We start from the raw sequence: 14,392 nt of genomic DNA, 5'->3' as shown, positions 1-14,392 counted from the left end.
ACATAATGCATGACTTGTCACAGATTTGAATATGTTAGTCTAAGGGTGCAAACTACATTGTTGGAAGGTGAGTTTCTATGCTTTTACCTTGATCTCTTATGCACTTTATGTAATGTTTCCATGATGGGTATTTTCCACACAGCATGTTACTTGGTGATTTCTTGTGGAATTTCTCACCTTTTCTTTCCTGTCTCTTTCCTCTCTCACAGTGTTCCATCACCATCAGTCGCGCAGTTCCCATCACTCCTCGTTCCTTCCGCTCTGAACTGATCATAGACCAGGCTTCCATGCAAGAACCAATGGACATGGATGACAGATATTACTCTGTCCAGGAAGGCTACACTACACTTACATACACAACACAAGATAAAGTTATTCCAGAGCAAGGTACAGAAAGTCGAAAATATTTCACCATGGTCACAGAACCTACCACAGTTTTAAAACAACGGGAAACTACACAAAGGCCAAGTGAAGATTTATCCTCTTCACAGAAAAAATTAGCTGGCACATCCATGACAATTAAAGAAGTCAGAAATACAAAACGGTTAGAAAAAACTGACCAGGTACCAAGTACTGAATATATAATAGCTGTCAGAGGTATTGCAAATCCTAAAACAGGAGAGCTACTAACAATGACTGAGGCCATTAAGTTGGGTATACTGAATATCAATACTGGTCAGTATACAGACCTGCGGACGGACAAACGTATGAGTCTGCAAGATGCGGTTTCTAAAGGATTGATTGATGGAGATTTTGTAAATCGTATTACAGAAGTTTGTGGTATTAATGACGTGAAAACAGGTATTGAGTTGACACTAATTGAAGCAATTCAGAAGGAATTATTTGACCCTGATAAAGGAACATTTATTGATCCAAAGCAAAGAATACCTATAACAATTGATGAAGCTATTCATTGTGGAATTATCAGAGAAGACAAAGTACAGAAATTGATTGAAATGAAAATTGTTAAGATTTCTAAATTGACTATAACAGAAGCTGTGCAGAAGGGATTACTGGACCCACAAACAGGACAATTCAGAGACCCTAAGACACATCAATTAATGTCCTTAAAAGAGGCTTTTGAAAGAGGATTTTTAGAAGTTGAAGTTTCTGTGTATAGTGAGGGAGGTATTGCATTGGCAGAAGCCATAGATAGAGGTATGGTGAATGATAAGGCAGGACAGATAGTAGACAAAGACTCGGGAGAAAGATTCACAATTGATGAGGCTATCAACCGAGGTATTATTCGACGTGATGTCCGTGAAGTGGTTAACACACAATCTGAAGAAATTTTAAGTGTCCCTCAGTCCATTTCACAAAATGTAATTAATGCTCAGAGTGGAAGATACATCAACAAGGCCACTCAGGAACGTCTTACTTTCCAGCAAGCTTATGATAAACAATTTATATTGCGACCATTAACACTGAAAGATGCTTATGAACTAGAACTTCTAGATGAGACAGGGAGAGTGACAAATCCAGTCAGTAAGCAAAAACTAACAATACTTGATGCAATTGCAAAGGGAATATTAAATACTGAAGTCAAGTCAATCATACATCCTCAAAATGAGGAGTTACTTACATTACCAGAAGCTTTAGAAAAGGGTGTTCTTACTCCACATGGACAGTTTGTTGACTCTACAGGAGAACTCATCAGTCTTAGCCAAGCTGTTAACAAAGGTCTCATTACATCAGTTTGTCACAAAATGATATTTGACATTGAAGGCATTAAGAATCCTGTTACAGGTGACAACATAAGTTTTAATAATGCTGTGAGCAAAGGTTTTATTGACTTAAAAACTGGAAGTTTCACAGATACCACAAAAGGTGAAACTATGACGTTTGAGGAAGCAACCACAAGAAAATTTATCCAGCCTCAAATTACTGAAATGATGAATAAAAAAATTGGAGTGAAAGATGATAAAGGAAAGGAACTGACTATTCTTCAAGCCGTATTTAAAGGTTTGCTAGATGCTAAAACAGGGCAAGTAAGAGAGCCAAGAACAAAGAAACCACTTCCATTAAAAGAGGCTATAGAGAAAAATATAATAACACCAGAGGGAGCAGCCATTTTAAAGAGTTTGCTTAATATTACTGTAACATTGGCAACAGTTACCAAGACAATAACACGATATGTTACAGTAACCAGTCAAGGAGTGACTTCAGATGTTAAAATCACTTTCCAAGATGCTATGAAGAGAGGATTGATTGATGAAACCCATGGAACCTTTAAAGAACCTAATACAGGAGAAATAATGCCCTTAGAAGAAGCCATCAATAGAGGAATTTTAGGACTTACTTCTGAATGGCCAACTGAAACACCTCATGAAATACCTGGGTACCCAGCTGAACCATACACCACAGGTTTTCGTAGGACTACTATAACACATAAAGAAGAGATTTCCCCACTTCCTGAGAAACAGTTACTACCAACTGTTTCTAAAAAATCAAGAATAGAGTCTTATACAAAAGAACTCCCAATTTCACCACAGGGGAGTTCTAAAAAAGGACCATCAGCTCATGAATACCCAAAAAAAGATTCACCTGGTAAGGAAAGCCCTAAGAATAAGGAGGAGTACCCCATCAAAGAACCCACACCACAAAGCAGAATGTTTCCTATAAAGGACATTTCAGAGCCTACAAATGAGAATGCAAGACCCAAGAAACCTTCTTTAACAATCACACCAGATGAATACCAGCCAGCAGAAGATAAATCATATGTTTTTAAACAGGTACTTAAGCATGATATAACAGATGTTAAATTTCCTGAAGACAACCTTGAAACTCAGGAACCAAGTGTAAAGCCTTCTGTTACAGCCAAAGAAGAACCTGGTAAAGGAAGACAACCATCACTAACAAAGGAAGAACCTGGTAAAGGAAGACAACCATCACCAACAAAGGAGGAACCTGGTAAAGGAAGACAACCATCACCAACAAAGGAAGAACCTGGTAAAGGAAGACAACCATCACCAACAAAGGAAGAACCTGGTAAAGGAAGACAACCATCACCAACAAAGGAAGAACCTGGTAAAGGAAGACAACCATCACCAACAAAGGAAGAACCTGGTAAAGGAAGACAACCATCACCAACAAAGGAAGAACCTGTTAAAGGTAGACAGCCATCTTCAGCAAAGGAAAAACCAGGTAAAGGAAGACTGCCATCACCAACAAAGGAAGAACCAAGTAAAGGAAGACGACTATCACCAACAAAGGAAGAACTAGGTAAAGAAAGACAGCCATCTCCAACAAAGGAAGAACCTGGTAAGGGAAGGCAGCCATCTCCAACAAAGGAAGAACCTGGTAAAGGAAGGCAGCCATCTCCAACAAAGGAAGAACCAGACAAAGAAAGGCAGCCATCTCCAACAAAGGAAGAACCAGGCAAAGAAAGGCAGCCATCTCCAACAAAGGAAGAACCAGGCAAAGAAAGGCAGCCATCTCCAACAAAGGAAGAACCAGGCAAAGGAAGGCAGCCATCTCCAACAAAGGAAGAACCAGGTAAAGGAAGGCAGCCATCTCCAACAAAGGAAGAACCTGGTAAAGGAAAGCAGCCATCTCCAACAAAGGAAGAACCAGGCAAAGGAAGGCAGCCATCTCCAACAAAGGAAGAACCAGGCAAAGAAAGACAGCCATCTCCAACAAAGGAAGAACCTGACAAAGAAAGACAGCCATCTCCAACAAAGGAAGAACTTGATAAAGGAAGAAAACCGTCTCCAACAAAGGAAGAGCCAGGTAAAGGAAGACAACCGTCACCAACAAAGGAAGAGCCAGGTAAAGGAAGACAGCCGTCACCAACAAAGGAAGAGCCAGGTAAAGGAAGACAGCCGTCACCAACAAAGGAAGAGCCAGGTAAAGGAAGACAGCCGTCACCAACAAAGGAAGAGCCAGGTAAAGGAAGACAGTCGTCACCAACAAAGGAAGAGCCAGGTAAAGGAAGACAGCTGTCACCAACAAAGGAAGAACCCAGTAAAGGAAGGCAACCATTCCTAACAAAGGAAGAACCTGATACAGGAAAACTGTTATCTCCATCAAAAGAAGAACCTGGTAAAGGTAGACAGCCATCACCAGCAAAGGTAGAACCATCTAAAGGAAGACAGCCATTACCAGCAAAGGAAGAACCATCTAAAGGAAGACAGCCATCACCAGCAAAGGAAGAACCATCTAAAGGAAGACAGCCATCACCAACAAAGGATGAACCCAGTAAAGGAAGACAGCCATCCCCAACAAAGGAAGAACCTGATACAGGAAAACAGCCATCCTTAACAAAAGAACAACCTGTTAAAGGAAGACAACCATCACCAACAAAATTAGAGCCTTTTAGAGGTAGAAAACCATTTGAAGATGAACTTCTTAAAACTAAAGAACCTTCACTACTACCTTCAAAAGAAGAACCTGTAAAAGAAAGAAAACTGTTGCCAACTAGAGAAGAACCTATTAGAGGAAGAGAAACACTTCCAATAAAAGAAAAGCCTTCTCCTACCAGGGATGAACCCACTAAAGATAGAAAACCATCTCTAACCAAAGAAGATTTTAAGGGAATAGAACCTTCTCTAGGCAAGGTACAACCTGTAAAAGAGAGAACTCCATCCCCAACAAAAGAAGAACCTACAAAAGAAGCAAAGCCTTGGTCATCAAAAAGTGTACCATTTAAAAAAGATGTTAAAGGATTAACATCACAAGTAAAAGTAGAAAAACCTGATGATGAACCATTAAATTACACTGACAAACCAGAAAAACAGCCATTGTCTATTACCATTGAAGAACATCAGAGAGAGACTATATCTTTAATTATAGAGCCACAAAAAAAGACATACAGACCATCTTCTCCTTCAAAAGAACCTGACAGGAAAATTTCATTTCCATCAAAAGAAGAACCAACAGAAGAATGTACTTCAGCACCAACTAAGGAAGAACCAGAAAGAAAAGTTAAATTTCCAACTAAAGAAGTAGAGAAAAGAACCCCATCATCTGTTAAAGAAGAATCAGTTAAAGGAAGAACTCCATCATTAAGTAATGAGGAACCTAAAAGAAAAATTTCATCTCCTACCAAAGAACAAGAAAAAATGACTCCCTCTCCAACTAAAGAAATTAAACTTAAAGAACCAGAGAGAAAAGTTTCTTCTCCAGTTAGAGAACCAGATAAGAAAACACCATCTCCTACAAGAGAATCCCTAACTAGAAAGAAATCCTCATCACCATCTAAAGAAGAACCGGAGGTTATTACATCTTTGGCTAAAGAACCTGAAGAAATGACACCCTCTTCTCCAAAAGAACAACCTTTCAAAGGAAAGACTCCATCTTCAACTAAACGAATACCAGAAGATAAACTTCCCTCACTAGCAAAAGAAAAACCAGAGGAAAAATTATCATTACCAGTTAAAGAATCTGATAATAAATATCCCTTTCAAACAAAAGAATTATCAGCCAAGGAAAAGACCCCATCACCACCTAAAGAAGAACCTGAAAGATATTCAAATCCAGTTAAAGAATCAGAAAGAAGATATCCTTCTAGTAAAGAAACACCATTAAAAGGAAGAATTCCATCACCAGTTAAAGACCAACCTGACAGAAAATACCCTCTCTCTAGTAAAGAACCAGATAGAAAAACACCATTACTTGCAAAAGAGATACCATTCAATGGTAGATCACCAACTAAAGAAGAACCAGAAAAGAAGACAAGGCCTTTTATTAAAGAACCAGAGGTAGAAAGTCCCAAATCCCTTTCTCCTAAAAAACTACAATCACAACAGAAACCAGAAATTAGTCATATAGCATACACTAATGGTACAAATGGAGTGGAGGAAACAACAGTGACATCATTTATAACAAAGCATATTGAAACCTTTGAGGTACCCCCAGATGGGTGGTTTCTGAAAGAAGCTATTGATCAGAAATTGTTTGATACCGAAACAGGATTGTTTACAATACCAGGAACAGACAGATTAGTATCTTTTGAGGAGACTATTAGATTGGAGATAATCAATCCAAAATCTGCTTCAGTAGTAGAACCCTCTACAAAACGAACAGTTTCTTTGCTGAGATCTTTAGAGAAGGGGATACTGGACTCTACTGGTCATTATGTAGACAGCAAAACTAAAGGGAAAATCAACATGAAAGAAGCCATTAAGAAAAAACTAATAATCTTGGAAGATAGGATTGATGCTGTTGATATAACCCAACGAAAAACCACAAAGGTGATACATATCACTCAAATGGGTGGTCAGCCTGATAAAGTGACCATGGTGACAGAAGGTGGATTTGACAAACCTGTCCCCACTCATTGGGGGTTGGATGTATTGTCAGACATAAGAAGATTTCCAAAGGTAAGAACTGAAGAAAAAGTTGTTAGTGTTACTACGACTGAATATATAGAAATAGCTCCAAATATGTACTTTGAACCAGGTTCAGTTGTAATTCTTGATAAAACTAATGGAGAAAAACTGGAATTGATAACAGCAGTTAGGCTAAGTAAAATTGATGGTAAATTATTTACTGTTAAAGAACCTATATTAGGTAAGAACATTTCATTGGATGAGGCTATTAAGAAAGGGGTGATAGATAGATGTACAGGGGACTACTTAGATGACAGATTAAGTAAAAAAATTCCAATTAAAGAGGCTGTTAAAGATGGTTTAATCACACTTACAACTACACCAGTTACTACTGGAACTAAAATAATAAAAACAGTTAAAGGACGTTCACAGCCTCACACCACCACCACTACAGACCATGTTTATTATAGTGTTACCACCACTACCACTACCACCACAGAGTCGGGGGTTACACAAGTGAAGGTAGTTGACTCACAAACAGGAGGGGAAGTTCCTTTAATTGAAGCCATAAATAGGGGACTTTTAGACTCTGATTCTGTTAAACAGTTCATTCAGAAGGATAGTATAGAAGGTCCAACCAAGATATCTGAAGAAACAATAAAAATCAATAAAACATCAACTTTGTATGTGCAAGATCCAACCACTGGTGCAGAAGTACCTCTTGATGAAGCAGTAGATAAAGGAGTAATAGATGCAGACACAGCTAATGCCTTGAGAGGTAGCTGGAAGATTCCAGCAACGAGTATGCGAACAGCAACAACATTTACACTTGAGGACCCCAACACTGGAGAGACTATTCCTTTGGAGACTGCAGTGGAAAAAGGTTTGATAGATTCTGAAACTGTTGAAAAAATTCACAAAGGAGAAGTTACAGAAATCATCATCACAACAAGAATCACTGTCATTGACTCTACTACAGATCGGAAAGTACCTTATGAAGAAGCTGTGAAGAAAGGTCTAATAAAACCTTCAACAGAAAAAGAAACACCCATAAAAGTTTTAGGCCAAGAGACTATCAAACTTTCAAAATCTCCAAGCAAAATTCCTCAAGGCTCATTCACTGAACCCCGGTTTGAGGTCACAATTGGCAGGGCACATTCACAAGCATCTACCAGAAGGGAAGGTATGGTGTTGCAGAAAGTTCGTCGTAGGATTATATCCCCAAGAGAAGCAGCTAAAGAAGGAATACTTGACAATAACACAGCAAAAATCCTAATAGAAGTAGAAAACTTGGTAGGTCCAGATGGAAAACCAGTGAATCTGACTGAAGCACTCAGACTTAAACTAATTGATGGCAATACAGGAGCAATTCCTGATCCTTGCAAAGGTGAAAACTTGACCATTAGAGAAGCACTTAACAGTGGTCTCTTAGATTCAGCTAGTGGGAAATTGATTATTCCTGTTGGTCGTAGCCTGACTTTGCCAGAAACAGTTTCTCAAGGTCTTATACTTCCCTCAGAGCAAAGAATCATCCATCCTGAAGTTGGTGTTAAGTTGACCCTTGAGGAAGCTCTTCTCTGTGAGATAGTCAATCCCCTCTCTCAAGTTCTTGAACCTGTGGTCAAAAAATATTTAACTGTAGAAGAAGCTGTAGAAAAAGGTGTCATAGATCGAACGACAGCAGAAGTTAATATTGCTAGTGATAAAGTCAGTCTTGTGAATGCTGTTCAGAAATACAAAGTATTTGAGAAACCAAAGATGATTCTTACAGAACACTTGCCATTGTTAGGATTAACATTCCCTGTTGCTCTTCAACAAGGTTTTATTGACACAAAGACTAAGGAATTTATACACCCTGTTACTACTAAGTGTATTCCTCTGAGAGAGGCCATTGACAGTGGAGTTATTATGACACTACCCATTTTGCCAATTTTAGAAAGCATAGAAGTGTTAGAAGCCCTGGATAAGCATTTGATTAACCCACAAAAGTATACAATGAAACATCCTAAAACAGGGGATGAAATACCAATAAAACAAGCTGTTGATACTGGGTTGTTGCAGATGAAGCCAATTCCTCCACGTTCAGTATTTGTAGAAACACATATCCCTACACAAGTTACCACTTCACAGTCATCTTCAGTTTTGCACACAGTTGTGGAGTCCCAGACAATTCAGTTACAGCCTGGATACATTATGACAAGTCCAGATCATGTACAAGATGCTCTAACAGGAGAACTTATTCCCATCAATGATGCTGAGACTCGTGGAATTGTTAAGATTAATACTCAAACAATGAAAACCACTGAACCATTGACAGTTTCTCAGGCTGTAGAACGTGGACTCATCAATCTAACTGAACGAATTTTTACTGAACCAGTTACAGGAAAAAAAATTCCAATATCTCAAGCTATTTCTGAAGGTTATTTACAAGCAGTAGAAGAAAGACAAATAACAGAAATTACTAAGTACACCATCTCACAAGTATTCAAATTTTTATATGAAGAAAAAACGCAAAAGTTTAGGCATCCTCGTACACAGAAACTGGTGACTCTTGAAGAGCTAATAAGACAGGAGTTTATAAACTTGGATGCTATAATATATGATACAAATACTGGACAGCTCATGACCACTGAAGAGGCAATTAATGAAGGTAAAATAGATATTAAAACCGGGAAGATTCTAAATCCAAGATCTGGAAGTAGAATAACTGTGAAAGAAGCAACAGAAATTGGAATTATAGTTGTTCTTGATACACCAGTTATTACAGGTATGACTGTTGCAAAAGCAACAAAAAGTTTGATCTCAAAAGAAAAGCCTAAATCTGAGCCTTTTAGCACACAAAAGAAATCTCCATCACCACCACCTAAACCACATGCACCAACTCCTAGCAGAGAGAGAAAGTCTTCTGTTCCCAAGGAAGAGAAACCAGCATCTCCAACCAAAGAAAGACCAAGCAATCTACTAATAGACAGAAAACCAGTATCACAACATAAGGGCAATTTTCCCTCACTGACAAAAGACAGTTCTCTTCAAGATGATACAGATTTTGTTAAATCAGAAATTACTGTCACAGAATCATACACAGAATTCAAGAGAGACTTTGAAACTCCATTATTCATAGGACGTCATGTGCCTTTGTCTGAAGCTGTTGATAATGGGTTAATAAACCGTGACACAACATACATTGTAATTCTTAGTACTGGTCAAAAACTAAAAGTACGAGATGCATTGAAAGATTTTGTTGTCCCAGAAGATGCTATTGTTGAAATCCTCAGCAAAACTGATGTTAAGTTAGTGGAAGAAAGACCTGAAATGCCCACATCTCTGTCAGTCACTTTTGCTATTCAACAAGGGTTCTATGATCAAGATTCAGAGAGTTTTATCAACCCTCAAACTAGCCAACCTACCTCATTTACAGATCTCTTGGCTCTGGGAGTAATAGATCCTTACAGAATCAAGGTTAAAGATCTTAGATTAGGACATTTTGTTCATCTTCCAGAAGCCATAAGGAAAGTATTGATTGACAAGAACAGTGGTCAGATGGTAAACCCTAAGACTGGTCAAAGGGTTTCATTCTTTGAAGCTGTAAAGATGGAATGGATTATCTATACAGAAGGTGATAAACACATTAGAACAGTGACATCAATGACTCTACAGCAGGCAATTGAAGATGGATCTTTTGACACTGATAAAATAACTGTTTTAAATCCAATATCAGGCAGTCTTGTTCCACTATCTGAAGCCTTGGAAATAGGTTTGATAGAACCTGGCTCTGTTTCAATTTATAACACCAAGATAGAAGACTTAGTTTCTGTAAAAGAAGCAGAAGACAGTGGCCTTATAAATCTACATCAAAACACATATGTCAACCCTATAACATCTCAGGAGATCACTCTAGAAAATGCATACAAGAGAGGCTTAATTGTCATCACTAGGCGCCCTGTGTCTCTGGAAGCTATTATCAAGAAAGGACTCTATAACCCAACAACTGGTGTGATAAAAGATCCTGTTACTGGCCATCAAATGGATTTGGATCAAGCCGTTAAAAAAGGCTTGATAGATGCATTTATAACTGAGGTGAGAGACATAAAGAACGAAAACTTTGTCTCTTTGGATGAAGCACTTGAAACAAAAATTATTATTTCAAGGTCTGGAAAAATGAGAGACACGGCTAGGAATACCCTTCTAACATTGGATGTAGCAGTGCGAAAAGGTTTTATAATTACAAACAGAATTCAGATTTCCCTTGTTGATGCCATTAACCAGAAGCTGTATTGTCCAGAGACAGGAAAGTTTTCAGACCCAGCAACTGGTAAAGATCTGACTTTGGATGAAGCTATTAAGATAGGTTTTATTGATGTTGAATCTGTAAGGGTGAAGGACACTAAATCTGATGTCTTAGTTCCTCTGAAGGAAGCTATTATAACCAGGATGGTAGATGGTCAAGCAGGAACACTTACATATCCAAATCTATTGACTTTGGATGTTGCTTTACTGAAAGGCTTCTTGATAACAACAAGGTTTCCTTGGGCACTTCAAGAGGCTCTTGAACATCGTATGTATGATACAGAAACTGGTCTAATGATTGATCCAGATGGTGATGAAAAAGTCACATTAGAAGAGGCAATCAGACGTAAGTGGATTGACAAAGAAGCTTTAACAGTGAAAGACCCTCGCTCAAGTGACATACTTACTCTCACAGAAGCCATCAGAGTAGGAATAGTTGATCCAGTTTCTGGAATGGTTACTGATCCAACTGTGGGCTCTGAAATGCAGTTTTTTGATGCTTTAGAGAGGGGGCTGATCATTCCAGCAAAAAGAAGATTCTCTCTACCTGAGGCTATATATAAAGGATTTTATGATCCCAAGACTGGCAAATTTGTGAGCCCAGAATCTCAAGAAAAATTACCAACAGATAAAGCTATTAGGGGAGGTTTTATTGATCCACATTCAACCCTTGTTCGAGATGAAATATCTGGTTGCATTTCATCTTTCAATCAAGCTGTTGATGAAGGAATTATTGATATCAAGGAAGGTAAAATTATGGTGAACAAGATAGGTAAAAAACTCAACTTTCAAGCAGCTTTCGATCAGGGACTATTAATTGAGATTAGAAGGCCATTAGCAGTTCGAGAAGCCATTCAGAAAGGAGTGTATGATGAAACAACTGGCAGGTTCTTAGATCCCTCCGTGGGACAGTGGATTACTTTGTGAGAGGCTATCAGTAATCATCTTCTTGATCCTGATTCTGTCCATGTGAAAGACACTCATACTGGATTTCTAAAGAAACTTGCCCTTGTTGATGCAATGGAGGCTAGACTAGTTAATGGAGAGAGTGGACGAGTAGTGCAACCAGATGGAAAAGAAGTGTCTTTCATTACAGCTTTTGAAACAGGCCTGATTATGGAAAGCAAGATGTCCATCTCTGTACAGAAAGCAATCCATCAAGGACTTTATAGTGAAGAAACTGGTAAATTCACTGATCCAAACACAGGTAGAAAAATTACACTTCATGAGGCTGTCAGACGATTTGTAATTAATGCCTACTTACCTTGTTACTGGGAAAAATCCTCTTGTAAGCTTTTAACGCTAATAGAAACAATCCGTGCAGGTATCATAGATCGCAGAGCTGGTATATTTAGAGAACCAAGCACATCAGTTGAAATGCCCTTAAATGTAGCACTAGAAAAGGGCTTCATTGTAGACATAGAAAAACCATTTGGATTATTTGAAGCCATTACAATGGGTTTGTATGTAGCTCCAACTGGGAAGTTAATTCATCCAACCAATGGTAGAAGATTAAGTCTTGAGGATGCAGTGAAAGAAGAAGTTATTGACAGTCAGTCATCCATTATAAAAAATAAAAGGACAGGAAAATACATGAAATTACCAGAGGCTATTAAAACTAAGCTAATAGATCCACATCAAGGTCGCTACATTGTACCTGGAACCAAAGGAGAGCTAGATTTTTATAGCTCTGTTGAAGAGTGCTTAATTGTTAGTGCAAAGAAGCCATTAACACTGAAAGAAGCTATAAATATGAAGATTTTTAATCCTGATACTGGAAAGTTTACAGACCCAACAATTGGTGATCAGTTAAATCTTTCTCAAGCAATTGAACATGGTCTAATTGATGGTAATACTACATCTATTAAAGATCCAAAATCTGGCCAACTGATGTCTATTAGGGTGGCAATGGAACAAAGCTTTATAAATATGAAAACAGGTACTATTAAAGAACCACAAACAGGCAAATTTGTTTCCATTATTGATGCATTTGAACGAGGAATTGTTTTCACCACTGAACGGCCAATTACATTTCAGCAGGCCATGAGACGAGGGTCAATAGACTTTACAAAAGGTACATTTAAAGATCCCAGAACCATGACTGACTGTACACTGGAAGAAGCAATAAAGAATGAATTGATTGATCCTGAGTCAGCTGTGGTCAAAGATCCAGTAAGTGGACGTTTCAAAACTTTAAGACAGGCTATTAGAGATGGATTGATTGATATCAAGAAGAAAGCCATGTTTGACCCCATGACAGGAAAAGCTAAAACATTGACCATTATTTTTGACCAAGGCACAATAATATTTTTGAGAGAACCTAAAACATTTGACCAAGCAATTGATAATAACTTACTACATTTGACTTCTGGCCAGTTCAAAGATCCAGAGTCCAAGGAAAGTATTCCACTTCACAGTGCTTTAAAACAAGGACTTTTAGATCCAGACTCAGCAGTTATCAAGGATACTAAGAAAAAGAGACTTTTGAAAGTTTTACCTGCCTTTGAAGAAGGAATTTTGGATCCTGACAAGAGTACTGTTCTAAACACTTGTAATAATCAGATCTTGACAGTTGGTGGAGCTCTTGAAGCAAACTTGATTATCACTCCAAGAAGGCCTTTATCTTTGTTGGAGGCTTTGGAATATGGAGCTTATGATTCAGCTAGTGGTTCTTTCAGAGATCTATTTACTCATCATTTCTTAACTATGATTCAAGCTATTGAGGCTGGATTAATTGACCCTACTGATACTGTAATAAGAGACCCTAAAAGTGGCCGAATTTTGACCATCCAGCAAGCTATTGATGAAAATCTGCTCAATGATCAAGAAGGCGTCCTTTTCAATCCACAGAACCAGCAGTACATCAGTCTGATGGAGGCATGGACAGGTGGATTATTCATCACTGCAGAAACTCGGGTAAGGCTTGAAAAATCTCCAGCATCATCTTGGAAGCTGCATAAGTTTGTTCTAGGGCTTTCTGGGAAGCTGCTTATGTATATGCTGTCACTGTGAAATCATAGTGAAAGTGTTTTGTTTTATTTAACATGCAAGGAATTTGTACTGGCTCTGCTGCCTTGCAGCTCCTTTGTTGCTGATCTTAACAGTATAAGCTTTGATATTAAGAAATATTGTATTACAGATTATAGAATAATGCATTTTGTGGAGCTTGCTAGTTATAGACATGCTTATGCATTTATAACTTAGTCATTTTCAAGTAATAGAGGTAAAGTTTTTGTTTGACATTATGACCCAATTTGTTAACTGTAAAATATCCATTACTAAGGACAATTACCACATTTAACACTGACTACTACAAACTAATACTACTGCATGGGCTTGACATAATAACTGGCTCTCTTTCTAATAATCCTGGAAATAGATTGCATATAATTCTGCTTTGCTCTTTTTTGCAATAACATCTTACCATAATTTGTAAGTTCTAAATGTTAGTGAATATTAACTAATATAATGTGTAACAATGTTTATATTGAATATTTTCTTTTTATAAAGGTAATTTCTTAATCAGCTTCTTGTAATTTTTGTGCATATTTTACGACATTAGTCGTGTTTGAAAACCTTAAAAGATGATGCTTGGACATTATTACTAACAAATTCCAATTTCTATATGGAAAAAAAAAAGACTGCTGTTGAGGAGAAATATAAGTTATCTGGAGACAACATCTTGAAGTTATTGAGGTGGATTGAAGAAGTTGAAGGCCGACTGGCTGACCTGGACCAGGTTCATGAGAACATTACAGAATTACAGAAGCAAATCGCTAGAGCAAGGGTATGTTGTTGATTAACAATTGATTATCAATATAGTGTGTTTAGTCTTG

General features: G+C 37.9%; 1 protein-coding gene across 9 annotated transcripts in view; it reads left to right on the top strand.

Moving 5' to 3' along the window:
* Positions 1-14,392, top strand: part of LOC143230415 (microtubule-actin cross-linking factor 1-like) — a 244,375-nt gene that overhangs the window by 174,250 nt on the left and 55,733 nt on the right. For 8 of the 9 annotated variants that reach the window (XM_076463938.1, XM_076463936.1, XM_076463937.1 and 5 more), the window contains 2 exons: positions 210-6,320; positions 14,197-14,343. In XM_076463938.1, coding sequence (XP_076320053.1) covers positions 210-6,320; positions 14,197-14,343 — 6,258 coding nt within the window. The remainder of the gene's footprint in view (positions 1-209; positions 6,321-14,196; positions 14,344-14,392) is intronic. The other variant, XM_076463939.1, reaches the window with a different exon arrangement.

The sequence above is a fragment of the Tachypleus tridentatus genome, chromosome 10 (genome assembly GCF_004210375.1).
Source record: "Tachypleus tridentatus isolate NWPU-2018 chromosome 10, ASM421037v1, whole genome shotgun sequence".
Lineage (NCBI taxonomy): Eukaryota > Metazoa > Arthropoda > Merostomata > Xiphosura > Limulidae > Tachypleus > Tachypleus tridentatus.
This window is presented reverse-complemented; position numbering and strand designations above follow the sequence as displayed.